This window comes from Pezoporus wallicus, unplaced genomic scaffold (assembly GCF_028554395.1).
Source record: "Pezoporus wallicus isolate ANWC-B61680 ecotype Strahan unplaced genomic scaffold, APGP_CSIRO_Pwel_v1 contig_7896, whole genome shotgun sequence".
NCBI classification, from domain to species: Eukaryota; Metazoa; Chordata; class Aves; order Psittaciformes; family Psittacidae; genus Pezoporus; species Pezoporus wallicus.
The window spans coordinates 409,145-432,555 of record NW_026639609.1 but is presented as its reverse complement, the minus strand read 5'-3'; the positions used below and the strand labels follow the sequence as shown (position 1 = coordinate 432,555).

The following is a 23,411-nucleotide window of genomic DNA, read 5'->3' as shown; positions in this document are numbered from 1 at the left end:
GAGCCCGGCTTGCCCTATAGAAGGGCACGTAGAGCTCCTACTTAGCCAGTAGGGCGGCAGAGGTTGGGCGGCGGGGAGCTCGAGCGAGTTGTGGGGGCGTCCCCATCGGTCGGTGAGTGGCGGGCCCGGCCCGGCCCGGCCCGGCCCGGCTTGGCTTCCCCCGAGGGCGCGGCTGGGCCTCCGCCGCGGGGCAGGCCGCGCTGGAGGAGTGCGGGGCCTGCTGCTGGTTGGTCTCTTCGGGGCAGGGCGGCGGGAGGCCTGTGTGATGGCGGGCCGCAGCCTGAGGCGCTTGCTGGATGGTCGGGGCTGGCGTCCCGAGCGCGGGGGGTGCCCGCGGCTGCTGGAGGAGAGGTTTCCCCTTCCGGCGCCGCTCGTGTGACTGGTTCTTGGTTAAAACAAGCGAGCCTTGTAAGAAGCCAGAAATAAACTGGTGCTTGTGGAGCGTGTGCTGAGTTTTGGGTCGTGTTTGGGTCCTTTTGGTTAACTTTATGTTAAAGCAGACGCGGCGTTGTAACAGCTGGAGATGTAGAGCAGGGTTTGCCCGAGCAGGGGAGGAGGCCCTACGCCAGGGGAAGCTGGTGCTTCAGTTAGGCCGCCAAGTCAGTGCTGCAGAGGGTCTGTGGAGCCTCCTGGCTGTGTCTGCTGGAAGCGCTGGGACGTTGCTCGTCTGGGCCAAAGTCTGTTGGTGGAGACCTTCCGTCTGCGGCTCGCCCAGGGACCCCTGGAATCCTGGGTGGAGGAAGTTCTGGCTTCCGCGCCCTCCGGAAAACTCCAGGGTGTCATGTTGGAAATGGTGTGTGTTGAGACATATGCAGAGTTAGTTAGCCCACAGTGGTGAATGTGGGCGGTGTTTTCCAGTCTCAGGGTTAATTTACAAGGAAGATAAAGAGTCTGTTGTGCTTATAGGTGACAAGTTTATCATAAACGTGAGTTGAACGCTGGAGAAGCAGTGTTTGAGCATTGAATATTATATGTGGACTTCACGATTGTTCTGCCGAGAGGTGACATTTAACATCTGGGTTTGGCCTAACTTATGCTGAATTGCTAATTAGGATAAGAATTATAAAATGATTCTTAAGTTAGGATTTCTTAACAGGTCTATAGAAATATTTGAGCATTGCCAGTGATACTCAAATAAGTCGTTCTAGTAATTCTTATATACATTTTCTGGGTATTCTTTCTTATTCTGGGTACTCAAAGCAGTCTTTGCTCTGTTTGCACAGTACCTAGCCTAATAAATCTTAGTGTCTGCTTTGGATTCGTAAGTGATGGTAAAGGTCCTCAATTCCCAAGGCCTTTCAGGCTTATGGTTGCCTAAGTATTTTTTTTGGAGAATGTGAAAAGTTTTTCAGCTGTTTGTGAAATGTAATCCATGTATGTCCTTCAGAAAAGGAGTATTTTATTCTTTTACACATTTATTTATCCAATTGGTGAAATAATCTTGAACTTTAGTGTTGTGAGACTGCCTGTAGAACAGGGTGACTAGAGTAGCCTGAGACTGAATCTGGACCCACAAATGCTGGTGCTGTAGGTAGCTTGCTGTCTGTGACATCTTGGATGTGGGTTCTGCTGTGATACCCTTTTGGGGTTTGTGTGGTGGTGGTGAATATAAGGTACCTGAAAGACCTTATATTCTTCATACTTATATATGAAGTAAGCTGTGGGTATGGATCACACTGCCCTGTTATACAGAATCTTATTTAGAGAAACTTGAAAATTCAACCTGAGAGCGATGAAACAAAGGACTGCATTGTAGAGCTTGTTTCTGGCTGTCTGTGGGTGTTTGTGCAGTGCCTCTCACAATGGAGAGTCTCTCATTACTTCTAAACTCTGTTCTCCACAAGAATTTACTGTCAAATTATGCCAGCAAAAAATCCTTAACTTTCCATATTCATTCAAAGGCTTACTTAAGTTGATTTTGTGATGTGCCTTTGTGCTAGCTGCTGTTAAGCCAAAGACTTCTGTCTGCTATGCCCACTCATGTACATGTGTCAACTTGAGATGATTTAGCTCTACTGCAAAGGGAGAAAGTCTTCTCTGGAGTCTGAATTCTAAAGGCTTTGTAGTCAGTTATTGCTTATTCTTGCTACCATCAGTCTGGAAGTAGAGTGCACACTTGCAAATTAATACTGTTTTTCTTCAACTCTTTGCAGAAATGGCTCAAGAAGAGATGGAAGTTGATCTCCAAGCAGAGGCTGGTTCCTCTACAGAGAATTCCAACACACTTTCCACAGAGCCCACTGGTCATGCTGTGTTGTCATCCCAGGCACTGGCCCTCAGTGAAGGAGATAGTGCTGCAGCTCTTCTTGCTGATGACACTGTTGTCACACCAAATGCTGGTACAGAGGAAGCAGCTGCTGAGCCTGACCCACAGTTGTGTCCTGTCACTGCTCCCAGTGTACTCCAAAGGCTGCAAGGGGTACAGGTCATGCATCTGTGGGTCAGGAGAGGTCGCAGCCACCAGCAACTTGGTGGTTCCCAGAGGACAATCAGTGCCAGGTAAAGCAGAGATGAAGTAGAGTCTGAACACACTGTTGTTAAGTCTGGCATCATTTAAAACTGCCTTGCTTCCTGGCTTATAAATAGCCCAGCTCAGTCCAGGTGTGTAGCTGTGGCCAAATTCTGGGCTCCTTGTGTACCTTTTAAGCTGAAGAATAGCACAGACTTTCTGACCTCTTCTGGAACAATCTTTGCTCATGTTAAGTAAATTTCCCCTTTTTCTTGTGTTGATTCCTGAACCCTTCTGCATTTTCTGTCTTGCTTGTAGAGCTGCCCTCACTGTTCCCTCTGCTCTGGCAGATTCCTGCTGTGCTGACTCTTGGCAGTTCCAGACAGCTCAGAGGAGCTTGTGCTCTGTTTTGCATTTCACTTTTGATTTGGGGACTACCTGATTACATTTTCTTGTGCCTATTTTGGCAAAAACTTTCCCAAACATACACACTAATATTTTTCTGTAGGGGGTTATATTTCTTTACCTCCAGGCAAAGACAAAAATACTGTGTTTAATGCTGTCTGTGATGGGTATAAAGGTTGATGAGTGCAGATGCTCTGCAGCCAGTAAGAAACTCCCATTACCGGTTTGTTTGGGTTTTGTCTCATCTTTGTAGCTTTTGTAAATGCCAAAGGTGAAATTTTAATTAACTGGAGCATTGCTTTTAATTCAGGGAGACCAAGAACTCGTCTTCTCCCAGATCATTGATCATAACTACTGTTTGCCCTCAGATTGTGTACGAAGATCACTGTAGTTCTTTTGGGCTAGAAAGCAACCTGAAAAACTTCTTTTGAATCTGATGGATAATTGAAATGATATTGAACTGCTGAGGGAGAGAGGAAGGTGTTTCAATCCAGGGATGGATAGGAAATAGGAAAGTAGACAGACTAGGCACAAAGTGGTCAATAGAATGAAACTTTGATACAAGTCTTGTGCATCTAATATTACCAGTGACTATAGGAACTAGGTGTGAGTTAGGATTGGAGGTACTGATTAGGAGTTCCTTAGGCTATTAGTGAGCAACAGTTCTTTGCTTTGCTTCTCTCCAACCCACAGCACCCAAAAAGAATACAGTATTGTTGCTGTAACAAGGAGATTCTCTTTGAGCTGAGCAAAGTGAGTGGCTGCTGTATGATACTGCTGGTTGCTCATAAAGCAGATGATTGATTTGGATTGCCCCTCTACCAGAGAAGGTCTGTCTTTAACTTGGATACCTTGCTATTGTAGCCACAGCCTAGGAATTTTAACCACAAACAAGCATGGAGAAGCATGTGGAGTCTTTAGCTTCTCTGAAATAACTCTGGCTTTTGTTTCTTGCTTTTCTGCACTCAGGGCAGCATTGGACAGTTACTTTGGATTCAGCAGGACCCAGCAGCCAGCTGCAGGACAAGTTCCGCGTATGGAGCCCTTGCATACTGCAGGGGACAGCCAGGAACAGAGCTCAGATGAAGCAATAGATTTAAATGAGACTCAAAGCAGCAGCTCTACTGAGGAAGAGGAGGAAGAGGAAGTGCTGGGGGCTGCAGCACTGCCCAGTGCTATGACATCAGCCCCGGAGACACCTCTGACAGCTAGCTTGGGAGGTTTGTGATATATTAGAGCTGTGTAGACACTGATTTTTGGAAAGTCATTTTACTGTTTCAAAACTTGGTGGGTAAATCCTTTTGAGCTTCAATGATCAAATGCTCAAAGTTCATTATGCCCACAACTGACGGGAGCAGGTTGCTGCCACAAGCCTTTCTGCCAAGTTTCCAAGAGCAATAGCAGCAATGGGGGATTGCTACTATAATGTTAAATACAGTCTTTTGCTGTTAGCAGGATGCTACTTATAAGTAATCCTGGAAATGCTCAGAATAAGTTTAATTTTAGTTATTTACCATGCTTCTGCTATTAGACCTTATCAAGGAGTATTGTTGAAGACACTAGGTTGCACCTTGGAGATCAGAAGTGCTTTCAGAGAATGATCTGAGTATTTTTTTTTAATTATTTGGGATTTTGGTCTGTTTCAGTTGAGGGTTTCTTTTGTTCCTGTAACTTCTCATGACACACAGCTGAGGAGATAGAGGTGCTTAGGGCAGTGGGCTTTTTGTTTGTCTGTTGCCTTGGCTTTTTCAGGCTCACATTCCTGTAGTTGAATGCATGTTCACAGGGTGCTATGCACTTCAGTGACATTGTTTGTCATGAGCATATATAGTTTTATATGAGTGACAAATAATTAACTTGCTAGTCAAAGATATCGATGCCCAGACAGAACAAGATTAGTGGGTTGTTTTATTTTGTGGTTTGTGTTTTTTTTGTTTGGTTTTGTTTTTTTTCTGTGATTTTGTTGTTGTCATTGGGTTTTTTGTTTTTTTTTTTTAATTCAGTCTCTAAGGAATGCCCTTATACCTCACTCTCTGCCCTTAGTTTTGGTTTTGCCTACCTTGACATGTATTTTTGAGGGTGCATCTACGAGATGTCTTCTGAACAGACTTATTCCGCTTGCTCTGAGCTAGTCTTACATGTGACAGGAGCTCAAGCTGTTCAGTGCTGTCTAACGTTGTGTGACCATATGGTCTCTGTTGGGTTTTCTGGAATTCCCTTGTCCTGTTTTCTGCTTATATAAGCCACTGGTTCCTCTCCAGCCCAGAACTGTGGCAGCTGAAATTTTTATTGACATTAGTGAGGGTTAGGTGATAAATCTCCACTGGACTGAGAATATCTGTCTCGAATACTAAATGTGACTAATAATTTTCTTGTTTTGTCAGGACATGGGGGGAGACTGTGATTTCTGCTCCTTTTTCTGTGTGCTCGTGGTGATAATCCAAACATAGTATTTCTGCATGCCCATGCTTCAACAGAAGGGCTAACGGTGTCCTACCCCAAAAACATATGGCCCAGCAGAACTGATAGTTCAGACAACTGCCAGCTGGAAAAGTGCTTAAGTCAGGGTGAATGGACAGATAGCATATGGTAAATACCTTCTTGGCATATAACATATGCACACTTAGATCCCTTGGGAAAATAACTTATGCATATTGGTGTCTATCTTTTTCTGAGCAAAATGATGCAGGGGTGTAACCTTACATCAGCCTAATTATAGACCTGTATGCAGATATGCTTGTTTCAAGCATATCAAAGACCCATTAACAGTTTTGGTGTTCAAAAGCCCTCTCCTTTTTTACTGAAATTCTGCTGGTTTTTATAAACAAAAACAAAGTTCTTCAGCTCTGCTGTTGATAAGTGGAAGGGCTTGCACACAGGCTGCCTAACCTCCAGTATCCAGGACACTGATCTGAAACTCTGTATGTAACATGTGCCATCACTGCACTGCTTACTTTATGCCTTGATGATTTCAGATCAAGTCAAGGAGAACTTCTTTCTCCCCATTATGTATTGGTTCATCTAAGCAATGCTTTCTTTAGCTTCCATTCAGACCCAAGCAGAGCCACCTCAAGAGTTGCTGCAAGCTTCTTCAGTACACAGAAGTCATGAAAGTGAGGAGGCTGAAGTCCAGGTAAAGCAGGTAAGGTGACCTAAATGCCTTTGGAGCCATATTAAATATGGTAAGTACTGCATTTGCGTAGAAGTTTTGTGTGTGCTTGTTTTTAATTTTTGATCCTAGAGAGTGCCACTAAAGGGGCTGGAGCCATCTGTTCCTGTTGCAGCACTGGATGAGGAGGAAGGGGATACCTGTGCAATTTGCTTTGAGCAGTGGACCAGCAGTGGGGACCACCGTCTCTCAGCACTGCGGTGTGGACATCTGTTTGGCTACACATGCATCAAAAAGTGGCTCAGGGGACGGGAAGGGAAGTGCCCCCAGGTAAAATGCACATTTATGTGTACTGGAGACGTGCTGTTGGGTAACTGTTACTGCAGGCGCAGTTGCCATAACTATTACAACTGCTTGCTGCATGAAGAATCCACCTTTGCCTACTGTCAGAAATCACAAAAATCATAATTTTGATGTAGCTGTGCCAGGAACAACTAGTACTACTTTAGAGTAATGTCCTGGGTTCAGCAGTAGCAGTCATTTTTCCCCTTCTTGGTGTCTTCCCTGCCAGGTAAGTATTAACCGAGCCCGACCCTGCTTAGCTTCCGAGATCAGACGAGATCGGGTGTTTTCAGGGTGGTGTGGCTGTAGGCTCATGATGTTCAAAGTTCATCCTCTGATAGTAGCGGTGGTGATTTGTTGCTGGACTGTTCTTGTCTCAACCCGGAATTTCCACAGGCCACCCAGCTGCGAAGGCACCAGTAGGACTTCTTTGTTCATAATTTTGATTTGGATTTTCTCCCTAAAGTACAGCATTTGTAAGCAGTAGACTTGGAAGTTTGAGAGTTCCAGCAGTAAACCTGTAAATGCTTTCATGACACTGCACTGTTGTCTTGAGATGTGGGAATGGCGGATTCCTAGAACAGTGAACTGAGCATAAAGAACTATTGGGCAAGAAAACTGTTTGAGAACTGTTTTCAGTTAGTTAATCCTCTGGTTTGAACTGTGTTTCCTTTTGCAGCCTTTAAGCAGATCAGGTTGTTGAGGTAGCTTGCAGAGAATAAACTGAGAAACAAGTAATGTCCCTCTGCAAGATGTGGATCTGCTTTTTTTTTTTTTCTAAGGAGCTCTTTTCAGTTTCCATGGGTGATACTGATCTCTTTTGATTAGGTCTGTGCTTCTCTGTTCTGGGCTCCCATTCCTCATCCCTTCTCTCCAGAAAGGAATATTGACAAAAATCAGGTCAATGAGTACCTTGGAAATAGGATTCAGTTCTGCTGCTTTCCGAGTTGGTGGGTGGAAACCCAAGATTTCTTTGGCTTTGTTATTTTGGGAGCTTCCATAGCCCTGCTTGGCTTTGTGCAGGATTCCCTTCTCTTAGCAAGAAACCTCCTGTTGATATGCACTGTGATGCAACCTGATGATTCACTCTTGCCATAGAAAAGGCCTAAACCTTTTTTTTTTTTCTCACCCTTGTTAAATTTGTGTAAGCTTTTCTTCACCCACTCCAGGCCCAGGCAGAATTCTCAGACCTTCCTGGCATCTTTGCTCTGGAATTTTGTGACTGGTTTCTTCTTGAACCCTACCAACTCCTAAGGGGTGCCTGCTCCTTCTTTCTTCCAGTGATGCAAATACTGAAAAGCTCCTAGGAGAACTTGCTCTGGGGAGAACCTTGCAGCTAAATCATATTCCCTTCATTTTCAGTTGCCATCCTTTGTGACTGGTCATTCTCTGTTTAATGGCACAGAGTTGCTGTGCGTGGTGCTCTGATTACCAAGTGGCTGGAGTATGAGTTACTGTGAAATTGCAGCATTCCTGATCCTGCCAGTGACAGCTGCTAGCTGCCAGGAAAGCTGTCTTATCCACTTACTGCTCTGCAGGGCAGTTCTTGCCTAAAGAAGGGGGATTGTCTGATCTGAAACTCCTGCCTGTAACATCCTTTGTGCCACCAAACAGAAGTCTGAAGTTTAAGTGCATGTAGTAATTTAATGTTCAGCAGAGGTTACTTGATCTATTTCTGCCTCTTTTCTGATCAATGAAGTATGTTTTCAAAACAGTAAGCTTGCAGGGGTTGTAATTTCCTCCAAGTCCCAGCTCATGGGGAGGTATTATCCCTTCTTTTTAGATGACTAAGGTACTAAATGGTCACAGCCAGATGCACAAGATTATTGGAATATCTAACTTGCTGTGCATCACTGAAGTCAGTGGGATGTCTGTATTTTGTACAGACACTGGAATGCTCTTACAGATTTTGGCCTATAGTATTTGATTAAAGGAATATAGTATGTAAATAACAGAGTTGGGAAGTGTACTCAGGGGTTCCTAAATCCTTATCTGTTGGCCAAGCAGCCAGTCTTAATGTTTTCAAAACAGAGGTTGGACTGGTGTTTTGATTTAGATCTTGCTTCCCCACTTTGTCTGATCTTGTTTGTAATTCACATGACTGTGTTGCTTTAGCAGAGTGAGTTTAGTGGGAAGCAAGGATATGCGTTACTGAAAGTGCAGTAGGGTACATGACCTAAACTACAGTTGTAGCTGTGATTAGAGCTCTGGTGTCATGAGGGAAAGAATGTGCTCTGTTAATGTTTGTGATTTTACGAATTTGTTGTCAAGTAGACAATCCCTCCTTTCAAAGCTGCAAGTTTTTTTTTTCCAAAATAATACCTCTAAACTTGTGGGGATGTGTGGTTCAGATAGTTAAATTAGAATCCTAGAATGGTTTGGAGTGGAAGGAACCTTTAAAGCTTATCCAGTTTAACCATCTGCCATGTGCAGGGACACCTTCCGCTAGACTGGGTGGCTCTAAGCTCCATCCAGCCTAGTCTTGAACACTGCCATGGATGGGACAGTCACAGCGTCTCTGGGCAGTCTGTGCCAGGGCCTCAGCACCCTCACAGTGGGTACACAAGAAAGAACTTCTTCCTAAGATCTCATCTCAATACGCCCACCCCCTTGTCAGTTTAAGGCCATTCCTCCTTGTCCTGTCCCTACAGGCCTTTATCAGAAGCCCCTCTCCAGGTTTCTTGTAGCCCCCTTAGGTATTGGAAGACTTCTAATTCTTGTAGATGACCTGAACTTGTCTTTTTATTTCAGTGCAATAAGAGAGCAAAATCTTCTGACATTGTGATACTTTATGCTCGCACTCTGAAAGCGCTGGATACCAGTGAGCAAGAACAGATGAAAAGGTATGAAGCCTCCACATAAAGATACATCCTTGCTGCCTGTGTGCCACTGAAAGCTGCAGCTCAGCTTCTACTTCGTGCTTTAATTTCCTATATTATCTGCAGCAATTTGTGCATTCCCTTGGGAATTACCATAAGCATGGCTGGCTTCGCAATGCAAGGCTTTCGGTGTTGCATGTCTCTTGCCTGGAAGGAGAGTTTTCTTTTGGAGCAGAGTGCTTGAGTTTGAGCTTTGCAGCAGTGAAATAGCAAAAGCTATCTGTATCCTGGAATGTCGTAATAGCAGAACATGCAGAGTTGTTGCCAAAAAGCCTTATATTGCTAACTCATCATTAGAGAAGTGAGGCATAGTTAGAAATGCAAGGGGGTTGAAGAGCTGACCTTTCTTATATGCATTAAACAGAGTAATCTCTCATATGAATCACTTTCTGTCTCGCTTTGTCAGACTCTTCACGTAGCTTTATTTATGAGAGGTCAGCAAGCATTACTATACCTCTGCCTACCTCTTCAACTGAAATGCAGACTTTTTATTGAAAAAAGTGAAAAGCAGGTATGAAAATGGGACTGATTTCAGTAAGATGCTGTCACAGATACTATTCTGAAATCGGAAAGCTGTGAGTATCAGTTCTCCTGAATCTTGGTGTGAATAAAATTTAATTGCTGTTGACTTCACTGCTGTTCTTTCAGTTCAGTCTTTTAACAGAAACTTCACTCTCCTGGTAATTATTGATCAGAAATGGTCAGCGATTAACTATCGCAAAGGGAAAAATACCTCTTTTGTCCAGATTGCCACTGCCTGATGGTGTTTGAACTCTTTAAAAGGGTTTGTTTTACTGGATTGACACCGCAAAACAAGTGGTAAATAAGTTTTGTGGGTTTTGGTGTTTTTTTTTCAAAAGCATTTGGGTGTTTAAATCTTGCCTCTCACAGAGAAGCAGTTGTCTAGCTGCTTCTGTGTCTTGTGTTAGTCTTGCTGTAGCCCTGCACCTCCTCCGCTTCCTGTTTTTGACTGCCTGCCAGTCCAGAGAAGCTGCTGGCAATGGCTGCTTTGTGGCACACAGCCACGAGTGGAGGACAAATGTGAACTCTGCATGCATGCATCAATATTGTTTGCTCATAGACTTGAATTAGGTACAGGATCATGCTTTTTTTTTTTTTCTTCACATTCAAAAAAGCCAGCCCTCAGGCTCTGGGTACTTATGTAATGTGATGGTTAAATACAGCATCTTACCTATTTCTTCTGCAGCAAAAGTAAAAATCATGTGAAGCTACAGGGAAAGGACAGAATTCTCTGCCTGGCAAACATGCAAGACTAAGTCTATATATTTAGAAGGGACTTAGGCAAGCTAGATCTCCCTGCACATGATCTACTGAAATAACTGGAATATTCCAGCTTTTGAAGTGCAGAATGCAGTGGTCAACATTGCAGACCTATTCTTTTATATGTAAAACCTATATGAAAGATACTGAATTATGTTATCAAAACTGCTGCTGCTAAGTGGTGTGTATGCACTTCTAGGCTCAAGATGAGGTAGTAAATATGGCTTCTGTGTGGGCATTCACAGATAATTTGTCTGTTTAGTTCTGGTACAGCTCTTTTCCTGAAATGGAAAATTAGCTACTGGTAGTAGAAATAAGCTTGCAGATTTTGCTGTGTTATGACTTGCTTTATTACTGGCATGCTATATGTCATGAACACTGATAGTATAGAATTTGCTAAACTGTTTCTATTGGGGGGGGGGGGGAAACCACAGTTTGTTTTCTTTTCTTATATTAAATTAGTGCATTTGGAGGGGATGAGAAAAGTTGTTGTTTCTATGGAACAATACTCGAGTGAGTCATTTGGTACACTTGTGTAACTGAGAACATCTCAAGGTAAATGTACTGGATGAGTGTGGTCCCAGGTATTATTTTACTTTTGAATTTACCTGAACAGGACTTGTTCTGGGGATAAAACCTGAAGATCAGAGTTGACAGCTAAGGGAAACATTCTAGGTAATACCTAGTCCTAAGGATTCCTTATCTCTTGTTCCTCCAGCTCCCTAAGACAGGAGCAAATGTTGCGGAAACAGGCAGAGCTGGAATCTGCACAGAGCCGTCTCCAACTGCAGGTTTTGACAGACAAATGCAGCAAGCTCCACAAACAAGTTCAGGTGAGTCTCGTCCTGCTAATGCACAGAGGATTCCCTTCCTCTGCTTCCCTTTGAGAAGCAAAGACAGGCTTCCAGTTTTAGTAAGCACCAGGATTTAGTAAATTTAACTGGTGAAACATCAGGAGTATCCTAAACATCCCGGGTTGGCATATTCATGTGCGCTACAGAGCACTGACCTGCTTCTTTGTGCTTCTAAGACTTGATCAAAGTTGCAAGTACAGCTTAGCAGTGGAATGTTGCAGCTGCTGATCTTGTAGGTTCCTCCTTTAGTGCTGTATTGCCAGGCCTTCCCTGGCACCACAAAACCTAGCTTACTATCTTAACTGCATCGTACTATAAACCTAAATGTGACCTATTATCACTAGTTAATCAAGAGCCTTTGAGGACAGGTATGGTTATTTGCAAATCCATGAGAAAACAACAAAAAAATCACTTTTTTTGGTGTTTTTTTTGCTTTTTTTGTTTGTTTTTTTTTGTGAAGGTCAATTAATGTTCTATTTAAGCACCTTCTGGTGCCATGGGACCTGGCCTGTCAGCTGGACTGCCTGTGTGTGTGCACTGCGCAGCTGTGAAGAGGCACCTCTGTCCCCTGAGAATACAAATCACTGAAAATAAGTTACTGCTTCCTTTCTGGTTCTGGCAATACCATGAGATTTTTGTAACCCATCATAGCTGGTTTTGCAGGATTCCTGTAAATCGTGGACTCTGCTGGTGCTTCCAGCCATGAATTCTGGCATGTTCCACTAGTGCTAGGTTTTCTGAGAGCCTGTTTCATTACAAGTTTCTTACTTTTTTTTGTTGTAAGAAGTAGATGATTTCTAATCTCTCACTGTTTAGTAACTCAATTTCATGCTTTTCCCTACTTCTGGATTTTTTTTATAGCCTCGGCTATTCATATCTGCAGAAAAAGCAACATCCTCTTTGCTGCAGTCTTCATGTGTGATGTGAGACAAGGCTTTATAGTTTTTCTGAAATTCCTGTGTGACGCTTTATGCTCATCAGAGCTAATAAGAAAATTGGACCACTTCAAATTTTGCCTTAAGGCAAAATGTGAATAAGATGAAACTGCAGGTCCGTAATATCCTCCTTCAATTCTTTTGGTGTTAAATGATAGAGTATGCAGACTAATAGAATTGAAGTTGCATGTTATAAAGATTAAGTACCCTGTGTTCTTTAAGCTGTGCTTCAGTATTTATACTGCATTTGTCCTTGTCCTGTAGTGGTGATTAGTGGGAATGCTGGAAGCAATTTTAAGGTGCTTGTTCATGCTATGAATAAACAATTTGCTGGGGAACAGAAAATCAGCAGGAAGTCTGGAATAAGTCTCTTTAAGTTCTTTGGTTATAGTTTGAACACATGCCTAATGAGTTTCTTTCTGATCAGAGGTCATCTAGTAAAGCAGCTACTTGCATGAAATGATTTAGGTTGGAAGGGACCTCTGGAGGTTTCCAGCCCAACCCTAGGTGGGTAAATTCCGTGGTGGGTTGGGTTGCTCAGGGCACTGTCATGCCAGTTGTTCTATGTATCAAGTAAATCGCACATCCTTTCTGGATGTCTTTTGAGCATCCTCACTGAAAGATTGGGTTTTTTCCTTACATAAATCTGAACTTGCCTTGTCACATCCTGAGTCTGTTGCCCTGCTTCTTCAGCAAGTGATGTTACTGATGGCACAAGAAAACATGTTTAACTGGCATACAAAGCTGTAGGTCAGTAGAGAGAATAAAATGCTGTGGATTGCAGAAGGAATGTGTGAAAATGAGGAATGCAGACCTGCTTGAGCAGGGAGTTAGAACTGGATGAGCTTTAAACCCCTCCAACCTAAACCATTCTGATTCTATGGAAAGCTACAATTTCACTGTTACTTACAGTGAAGCTGATTAAAAATGCTCCCTTTCCCTTTGGGTGAACTTGAACCCAAACCAAAGGAAGGTGGAATGTCTGCAGTGCTGCACCTAAGCTTGAGGTTGTACAGCCACGTGTTTAACTCTTAAATGCAAGGTTAGGGCTGTACAGTGCATGTGAGGTCAGTGGGAGCAGAACTAGAGAGCAACAGTGATCTGGAAGCGGCCTTTGTCTTTAAGCTTCGTATCAGCTAGGAAATACTAATACTCAAAACTGTTCTGCATTTGTTGTAGCTGGTGGTTTTCTTTCCTATTCATTGTGCTCTCCTGCTTCTACTTGTCCTGCATGCTTCTCAGGAAGACTTCTGCTCTATATCCTCTTTTTTTTCCCCAACTGGTGTGACTGTTTGTTCATTGCTACAAGTACAAGCTGACATTTGGAAGGCAGTTGTAGCATTTGCATACACAAGTGTGCCCTAAAGGCCCTTCGTTAACACCAGGCAGGCTCTGTAAGATACCTCAAGGAAGGTGCAGACTTCCATTACCAAAAGAGCATTCTTCTGAGCACAATTACTGGAATTTGTTCTGCAGTACAGCATTTTTAATTGCCTTGGTAATGCATCTCCAGCAAGGCTTCCTGGTTCTGCTGGCTTCAGCCATTAAATGGAAACATGGTACTAATAGTCCTTGTGGTTTTAATTATGCCTGGTTTCCTTGTTAATCACTTGTGTAAAAATTGAATGTTGAGTGCAGGTGACAAGGAGAGTTTTGGAAAGTCCCCGGAGCAACAAATCATTTGGATCTCTTCTGATCCTTGGTGGTGGTGTCCTCCTGCCTTTTAGAAGAAAGTGACTTTTAATCAAAAATTTAATAAACTAATTATTTCTAAGTAACTTGTGTTTTCACAGACTGCTTATGCTAAGCCCAAAGCTTTAGCATCCTGGCCACTCCCACACTTCCTCTTCCTTCCCCAGCTGTTTTGTCTTTGCTTGCTCTAATGGGATCATCTTGACTCTTTAAGCTTTCTTTTTTCTTTTTAATTATTACATTTTTTATTCTCTTGTGGAATTTGCAGTGAGCTCAATGCAGAATAGCTCAGACCTCTGTCAAATATTAGAATTGCTCTCCTCTTGAGCTGTTTCCAGAAGTTATAGGTCTTGATGATAACTATTAATATAGAGCTTGATCTTTCCTCTTTGAAAATGCCTTTGCATAGACATGAGTTAAAGGAGAGTGGCTGGTTCAATATTGAAGCTAGCTTGCAATCTAATATTCATAATATCACTCTTGCAGCCCTTAATTGTTTAAAAATTACATAGTATTTCAAGCATAATCTATGTTGCTCAGACAACAGAAAGCAAACAGTGATTTTTTCCTAATGTATACACTCCCTCTAATATCCCTGGTGTTCTGTGCCCTCTGGTTTTGCCCTTGATTACAACAATCTGGTCAAAATATTTGGGGGGGGGGGGGATTTTTAGTTGACTCACAATGTGCCAGTGCCACTACTCACACACCTACCCCCTGATGATCTCTGGAAGGAGGAATTCTAGGAATACCTTGTTGGTGATGGAAGCAGTCCTAGCTGTGTCTCTGCTGTGTATCCCTGAGCATTTATCAGTTGAGGTGGAAGAAGGGGGGAGGAGGTGGTGGCAGAAAACAGGGCTGGAGAATTGTGTTGTTCCTAGAATGTGTTTCCCAGTTTTTCCAAGAACAGGGTCATCTTTGTTAAAAAGACTAACTTGTTTCCTGCAATGTCCTTTATGTTGAAACTTAGGCTTTTGTTTGTTGTTTTTTATATGGGGTATTCTGGAAGTTCTAGAAAATGGTTTTAATTGACTTGTGGTTTAGCTGCATGTAATATTTGGCAGTGTGTTTGCTTCTCAACAGCATTGATCTGGTAATAATTACTTCTGGGTTTCATGTGTTGTCCAAGAGTCCTTTCTTTCCTAGGGTCTAATACATACAATAACAGACGTTAAGCATGTTCTGCCAGAAGTTGCATAGCGTTCAAATGTCTCTGTTTCTCACTGTCATAGTTGGAATGCTTGGGAATCCAGCATTTTAGGAACTGCATGGAAGTGGGGACCATATTCTTCCTCTTCATATGAGAACAAATAGCATTGGAGCGTGTGGAGTAGGTAGCACAGACTGTTGCGTTGCCAGTGGCGCATTAGATTTATTGGGTGTTTTCCTTTGCAGGAGCTGAGGGCTCTGATGGCCCAGCACAATGCAAATGTTTCCGAGCAACCTGTCAGCTCCCGTATCTGCCTTCCAGGCAGCCTTCCCTCCAGCCAAAGCCAGTGCAAGTACAACCTGGAAAAGACTTTCTTGGTGTCTCAGTCTGGGAAATGCAGAGTAATGGCATACTGTGACTCGCTGAGCTGCCTTGTGGTATCACAGCCTTCTCCAGAGTCTACTTTAATTCCTGGTAATTAAGCAAGTCAAGACTTGGGGGTTTCTGGGTGAAAGTTAAATGTTTTCTGCTTGCTCCCTGCTGCTCTGTTTCACCTTTGCATGTGCCTTGTAAACTGGGAATAGGATCATAGAACCCTAGAATGGTTTGGGGTGGAAGGGATCTTAAAGCTCACCAGTTCCAACCATCTGCCATGGGCAGGGACACCTTCTGCTAGACTGGGTGGCTTTAAGCCCCTATCCAACCTGACCTTGACACTGCCAGGGATGGGGCAGTCACAGCTTCTCTGGGCAACCTCTGCCAGGGCCTCACCACCCTCACAGGGAAGAACTTCCTAAAATCTCATCTCAGTCTCCCCTCTGTCAGGTTAAAGCCATTCCCTCTTGTCCTGTCACTACAGGCCCTTGTCCAAAGCCCCTCTCCAGGTTTCCTGTAGCCCTTTTAGGCACTGGAAGCTGCTTTAAGGTCTCCATGGAGCCTTCTCCAGGCTGAACAAGCCCAGCTCTCTCAGCCTGTCCCCAAGCAGAGGTACTCTGGACTTGCTACAACAGCTCCATGTCCCTCTTGTGCTGTTGCTCCAGAGCTGGATGCAGGACTGCAGGAGTTCCTTACAAGAGGGACAAGACTCCCTGTAGTTCATATAACTCCTGCACTGCCAGCTTCTGCCTCGTGAGCTTGTGTCTGGTACTCCTTGCAAAGGTGGGTCCCCTGAAAGAACAAGGGGACAGCAGTGGAGGTTCCAGTGCTTGAGCAAGGAACACTGGTCTCCAAACTGTAGTTGTATTGATCCAAATGCAGCTGAATTGTCAGCACTCAAAAAAAAAAAAAAAAAAAAAAAAAACCCAAACCAAACCACAAAAACCCAAAACAACAAAACAAAAATACCAAAAACCACCACCCATACCCCTCCCTCCCCCCCCCCCCCCGAAAATAAACCAAACTAAACCAGAAAAATGATAGAGGCACTGTTTGCCAGTATGGAAATAGAAAGCCAAGAAGTTGTGGGCATCCCTCATTTTGTTGGTTTTGTCTTACTATTATGGCCGGGGGCAAGAGGCTTGTCACCTGAACAGCACCAACTTGTCCGTATAATTTTAGCATTAGGAGTCTGGGAGAGTTTATTAGCAAAGTACTTCAATGCTTTCTGAATTATAAGACATTATTGGGTTAATGGCTTTGAGATGAAATGCCTTATCTTGGCCTAACAAAATTGTCTTCTGCAGTCAACTGACCTTATTTTTCTGGCTTTTGGAGCCAGGGAATGAATCTCTGAATGGAGGCTTTGTGGTGACTCTCTAACACACAGGTTAAGTTTACCCGTAGCCATTCTTTGCAGTGATGCTTGTTCTCTTAAATAGCCATGTAATCTTGCTGTATATGTTTTCATCTAGGCAAGAATGTCTGCAGAAACTGGCTAAAGGGCAGCAGGCTTTTGGAACAAGAATTGTAACACTGACATGGAATTTCTTCTTGCTGGCTGGGATCCTTAAGGATTTAGCCCTTTTGTCACTTGAACTAATGAAAGATTTGTGGTAGCTCTTGTCCAGAGCAACAAGTAACTTCTGTGTGTTTATCCTGCCACGGGCTTCGGTACAGACATCATAGTTCTGGCACAGAATTGCTAATTGTACTTCTGCAGTAACCTGCTTTACCCTTTTTCTCTGACAGGTTGTGGTGTTAAGATGCTGAGCGTGGCCGATCTGAGGAGCAGTCAGTACATCCCCATCCACAGTAAACAGATTCGGGGCCTTGCTTTCGGTGGTCGAGCAGATGGCTTGCTGCTCTCTGCTGCTCTGGACAATGCTGTTAAGCTTACCAGGTGAGCCCTGCTGCAGAGAGCAACCTGTCCCAGTGGAGCTCTGCTCTGTGCAAGAGGCTTCACTGGATTTTGTTGTGTCTTGCTGAAAAGGCCTAGCAGCACTTGCCATTCTTTCCAAAAGATGCTGCTGAAGTGAGATCAGGTCATGTATTCTTCCTGCATGCAGGAACTAACAGGGAGAAAAACTTGTTCACACTTTCAAACCTTTTAGGTGGAGGTGTTATGGAGCTACCAGTCTGTGATACTTTCCCATGGAGAACTTGGCGGGGGGGGGAAGTAGTTCAGCATGGATTGGCCAAGTTGTGTTGAGAACTAACATAGTTTAATGTATAGATGTGAAATTTACTTTCCACTTTGTTTTCTGTTACTGCAGGGAAATGTGAAACATGGGAACTTGTATGGCATAAAACAGGAACAAGGGATGTCTAGGTTGGGTACTTTCTTCCCTGTCCTGCTGATGGCTTCTCTGATTTTAAGCTTCTTGCAGAGCATGGGATTCATCTGGGATGTGAAATGTGTCAAAGTGTTGTTTTGCATGTAATAGAGGAACACAGGTTCTTCAGAGCTAGCAGAGATTTAAAGCAGCAGTAATATTGCAGTGGCTAAGAGGCAAATATATCCAGTCCTGTCAGAATTTACAGCCTATGAGTGTTTTCTTACTATTCTGCTGGTCTTCAGTCTTAATCTTTAGCTGCTTCAAAACTTTGTTGGCTGGTTGATTCTTATTGAGTGATAATAACATCCTTATGCACATTTGTCTGTCAGTTAGTATAGGGTTAGGATGTGTCTGTTGTATAACTGATTAATCCCAATTCTTTCAAACAAGTAAAGCAATGAAGAGAACTTAATCCTGCAACAAAAATGTGAAGAATATTGCTTTCCTGTTACCATGGTGAAATGTTTGCTGTATTAGTTAAAATTAAACAAAACTGTGTTTGATGCTAGAGTCAGCATGTCAGTTTGCTAACAAGTGAGGTTGATATTCTTTTCATGGTTTAATCTGGAGAGTGGCTTCTTATCACAGTATCTGCTCAGGCACTTGACTCCCAAATCTGTTTCCTACTGCCTGGTTGGCTGCATCAGAGCTTGTTACCCTCTTGCTTTTGTGCTTGATCTCACTATGTCCTTTAGTTAAGTGCTTGCTTCAGCAGTATCGTCATATTTCTCCCTGAAAAAATAAAGTTACCGTTTGGTTATCTTTCATAGAAAACCAAAGACTGGTTTGAGTTGGAAGGGACCTTAAAACTCACCCAGGTCACACCCCTGCCATGGGCAGGGACACCTTCCACTAGACCAGATTGCTCCAAGCCCCATCCAAGCTGGCCTTGAACACTGCCAGGGATGGGGCAGCCACAGCTTCTCTGGGCAACCTGTGCCAGGGCCTCACTGCCCACAGCATTATCTAAGATGTCCTTAAATGTCCTGTTCTGGCTCATGAGTATTTAAAATGGAACCATGACTTTGGGTTTGGTTGTTTTGTTGTTTGGGATGTTTTGTTGCTTGTGGTGGTTGTTTTCTCCAGCTCCCCACTCCTTCCCCACTACCCCCATTGCTTTGAATAAGTCACTGTCCTGATATCAAACTCCCTATTTGGTTTGTCTCTGTGCTTGTTCCCTCTATACTTACCTGGGACCAATTTCTGGCTTCTCTGGAGCCCTGAGCGTAATCGCACTCCCCAGGGAGAAACCACATGTTGTAAAGGATATCCAGAGTTCCTTTGATATGTGGCTTTGATATCTGGCTTCTGTCTCTTGCTTTTCTCAGCAAGCTAAACCTATGCTGATAATGCTGTCCTTTGCAAATACATTCTAATCTGATACTAACTTCAGGCTGCTATTCTGTGTTGCATCCGTCTATCTATTCCCCTCTCATTCCTTTCACAAATTTAGTTTATAGAGTTAATGCTATAAGCATGCTTTTAACTGTCTTTACTCTACTTTCTGTCTCATTCTTGCCTAAATTGGATTCTCTTGAGGCATACTTTTTTGAAAAAAAACAAAAAAATGTAATGTGAAGGAATAAACCCTTTGATCTCAGGAATATAGGAATACTATGGGATTACACTAAAGTCACTTCTAATTGTTTCCAGAAAATAACTTTGCTTTCTCTTGCCAGTAAAGCAGCTGAGACCCTGCTCTGAGATTTCCTTTCCCAGTCTCCAGAGTGCAATCTGGAAAAGAAGCATTGGCTTGGAAGAAGTATAAATCACTTGGATATTGTAAAGTGATTTTTCTGTCTGGATTAGCCAGATTCATATCTGGTGTAAAGGAGGGAGTTAGTTCAGAATTCAGTCTAAAGAGAGATGCTTCTGTCTAAAGACTTCCAAAAGCTACATTTCCTTACCTTATGTTTTATCATCAGTAGATGCTTGTGCAAAGGGCCTACACTTTGCTTTTCTTCTGCAGCTTGGCAACAAATACCGTCGTACAGACATACAACACTGGCCGCCCTGTCTGGAGCTGCTGCTGGTGTCTCGATGACACAAACTACATCTATGCTGGGTTGGTCAATGGCTCTATCATGATATATGATTTGAGATACACAAACTCTCATGTCCAGGAACTAGTCCCACAGAAGTCTAGGTATGGTGTAAGGACTTTTCATTCTTCTCAACTTTGCTAATATGCATAGCTGCTTCTATGAATCACCCAGCAGTAGTTTAAATTGTTTCATGTAAATGTCTTGACTGAAAATCCAAATTTGGCACAGATGTGAGAAGTCTCTCATAAGGTTGCACAGTGTATGTATAATTTAGCATGAGTGCTTGGCACTTGTCTAAGGCACACAGGAGTCAGAAATGGACGCATTGGTGCAGCCTAAGCAAGAAAACTGAATTTGTTCTGGAGATGGGTTTAATGTCTAACTTGTAAAGGACAAATTACAAAGAAGTGTGAGATGCTGGTACTTCCATCTCTTCTGCTCAGAGAATCAAATGCTGATTTACCCCATAGGTTTGATATGTGCTCTCTGATGCTTCCTTAAATATAAGGCTCAGTAGTTAATTTATTCTTGACAAAGCCATTGGGGTTCACTTGTTTGAAAGACCGTCTTGTAGCCTCCTGAGGCCCATTCTTTGGAGTGCAATTGGAGAGGCTGGAGCTCTGAAACAGTGAGGCAGGAAGCCAGCAGGGCTGCAGCTGCCAGCACTGATCCTTGCCAACCTCCCTCTCAGGTGCCCCATGGTGTCGTTGTCCTATCTGCCCCGGATGGCCTCAGCTTCACTACCCTACGGTGGAATTTTAGCTGGGACCTTGGAAGGAGCCTGCTTTTGGGAACAGAAAGCTGGCAACTCTTACCAGCCTCATCACCTGCCACTGGAGGCTGGAGGATGCATTGATCTTCAGGCAGAGATCAGCACACGGCACTGCCTCGCAACATACAGGCCCAGTATGTAATGCCATGTCTGCAGTGCACTTTTCACTTCCATGCTGGCCTGCTGCTGGTGGAGCTCAACAGCAGCTCCGTGTCTAGGGCACAGCACAAATGTAGTACTTGCCCCAGGCAGAGCACTGGGAATCATAGAATCATATAATGGTTTGGTTTGGAAAGGACCTTACAGCTCACCCAGTTCCAGCCCCCTGCCATGGAGGCTTCCACTAGACCAGGTTGCTCCAAGCCCCGTACAAGCTGGCCTTGAACACTGCCAGGGATGGGGCAGGCACAGTTCCTCTGGGCTACCTGTGCCAGGGTCTTGGCACCCTCACAGGGAAGAACTTCTGCCTAACCTGAACTTCCCCTGTTTAAGTTTAAACCCATCACCCCTTGTCCTATTCACAACAGTCGGTGATGAAGAGTCTCTCTCTGGCATCCTTGTAGGCACCTTCAGATATTGGAAGGCTGCTAGAATCTCCATGGAGATAAGAATTGGGTGAGGGCAGAAGGAGGCAGCTGCAGGGTGGTGCTGCTTACGTTCCTATGGTTAAAACTTGTCTGCAATTAAATTACCTCTTTATTTCTGCCTTACAGGTAAAAATAATCCATGTGTGCGTTGTGTGATGATGGAGCTGACTTGCAGCCCACTGGGAGAGGCCTCTAAAGACCTTGTGTGTTCTTCTAATCTGGTTCAGGCTTTCAGTGCTGGGCCCATCTGCAAGCTGCTGACCAAGAATGCCATTTTCCAGAGCCCGGAGGAGGACGGCAGCATCTTTGTGTGTGCTGGTGATGAGGCATCCACTTCTGCCCTGGTATCTCTTGTTTCTTTCAGTGTGGTGGCGGGTGTTATTGGGGTTCTTAGGAGAGAAGCCTTATCAGTCATAGTATCAGTGGGTTTTGGTGGGAATGGCCTCGTCAGGCACATCAGCCTGTGCAGGTTGGGCTGCTATACTTGCTGTAGCAGGTGTAATTTTCTGATAGTGTGGGACTGTTTGTATTAGCCATGGCCTGTGGTCCACATCCATCGAAAGGAATGTAGGGCAGTGTCCACCAGAGGATTGTGGGTGGGCATGCTGACACAACTGGGTACTGTAAATGGTGTAACTCTCAGTAGGACAGCTCACATGGTAAGTGCTGTGAGGGACAGACTAACGCTCTTTGGGAATGACTGGAAAGGCGAGGAAAAAAGTTGCACTTTGTAAAAAGGCAGCTCAGAAGCAAACGATGGACAACAGCCTGTATGAGAGCTCATGGGTCAGGGTGAGAGGAGGGGGCACTGAGGGTGGCATCATGCTGCAAGTCTGTGAAAGAGCATCCAAGCAGGGTGTGAGGGTAGAGAAAGGGTCCTGTAGGTCACTTGAGGAAAGTCTCTGTAGAGAGAGGAAGCTCTGTTCTGGATGGGAGGGGAGAATCCTGCAATCTTTGACCTTGTCTGTCCCACAGCTATGGGATGCTGGAAGTGGGTCCTTGCTGCAGAAGCTGCAGGCTGACATGCCTGTGCTGGACATCTGCCCCATGGAAGTGAACCAGGCCCACCTCCTGGCTGCTCTGACAGAGAAGCTGGTGAAGATCTACAAGTGGCAGTGAGAGTGGTCCCTATGCCTGCCAGAGAGGCTTTCCAGATATGCTGCTGATTAACCCTACACAATGCTCCATCCTAGACTGCTGTCCTACAGGTGCTGCTTATGGGAGACAGGAACTGCCATAGCCCTTTTTTTGACAGCAGGCAGAAACAGGCATGTCCTGGTGACAGGAGCAGTTCCCTGTTTCCTCTATCTTCCTTCTAGGCTTGCCTGTATTTCAACTCTATGACTCTCTCATTTGGTCAGTTTTCTTCAGCCAAACTCTTCAAGCTGCCTCAGAACAGCAATAATTCTTGGCCTCTCTCTAGTGTGTGTTACTGATTTTGTTTTTCCCAGTATGAATAGAATACAGGGACTTGCAAATCTCTTCTATGAATCAACAAAGTAAGAGGAAACTTGAAAACCTGAGACTCCCACTGCACTTTCCTATGGAGTCCTGCTGTGATTACCGGTAGTGAAGAGGTGGCAATATTGGCATCTTGCTAGCATTGCAGACACCCAGCTTTAGGAAACATACTCTTGTGTTCTTTTGAAGATCTAGGGTCAGTTGGCAGTTATTCCTTGACAGGGACAGACCCTGTTTTGTGGCTATGGAGAGAACAGACTTGGAAGATATACAGAGAACCTTTTTCTGTGGGTTTTACTTTTCCTTGAGCATATAATTTGCACTGCAATTCCTTAAGTCTGTACCCTCATTTCCTTCCCCTTCTCTTCCCTGCTTTACCCACGAGCAAACTTGGGACAGTTTGGCTGTGGAAAAAGAAGCTGTAGTACTAAAGAAGGACAGGTAAGAAAGAGGGAGATGATTCTTATACTGTTGGCTGCAGCATCTCATGGTGTCCTTCCTTAAAGACAGTGAAGTACCAAAACAGCCAGAACCTTTGAAAAGAATGCTGGCTGCTTTTTGGGGGATTTTATTTTCTTTTTTTTTCATTTTGAGGAATTGGTGAGAACTTTGGGGATGTCATCAGCTTGCTTTCTCTGACCTTTTACCTGTCTTAAATCCTAGCTGTCAGCTCACCAGCTGGTCACAGACAGTTTCCAGTTGTACTTGTGTGCAAGTGTGCTACAGACTAACTGGT

General features: G+C 44.0%; 1 protein-coding gene across 2 annotated transcripts; it reads left to right on the top strand.

The window, feature by feature from the left end:
* The first annotated feature begins 389 nt into the window (after positions 1–389).
* On the top strand, positions 390–22,826 carry RFWD3 (ring finger and WD repeat domain 3). Of its 2 annotated transcripts, none has more exons than XM_057415197.1 (13): positions 390–408; positions 2,154–2,499; positions 3,824–4,074; positions 5,896–5,987; positions 6,096–6,293; positions 9,057–9,148; positions 11,184–11,298; positions 15,342–15,570; positions 17,224–17,374; positions 19,780–19,956; positions 20,547–20,761; positions 21,341–21,558; positions 22,190–22,826. In XM_057415197.1, the coding sequence occupies exons 2-13, from the start codon at positions 2,156–2,158 to the stop codon at positions 22,331–22,333; spliced, it is 2,226 nt and encodes a 741-aa protein (XP_057271180.1). In that variant the 5' UTR covers positions 390–408; positions 2,154–2,155; the 3' UTR covers positions 22,334–22,826. The 2 variants fall into 2 exon arrangements, with proteins under 2 accessions (XP_057271180.1, XP_057271179.1); XM_057415196.1 differs by having other exon boundaries at positions 5,896–5,996.
* The last annotated feature ends 585 nt before the right edge of the window (positions 22,827–23,411 follow it).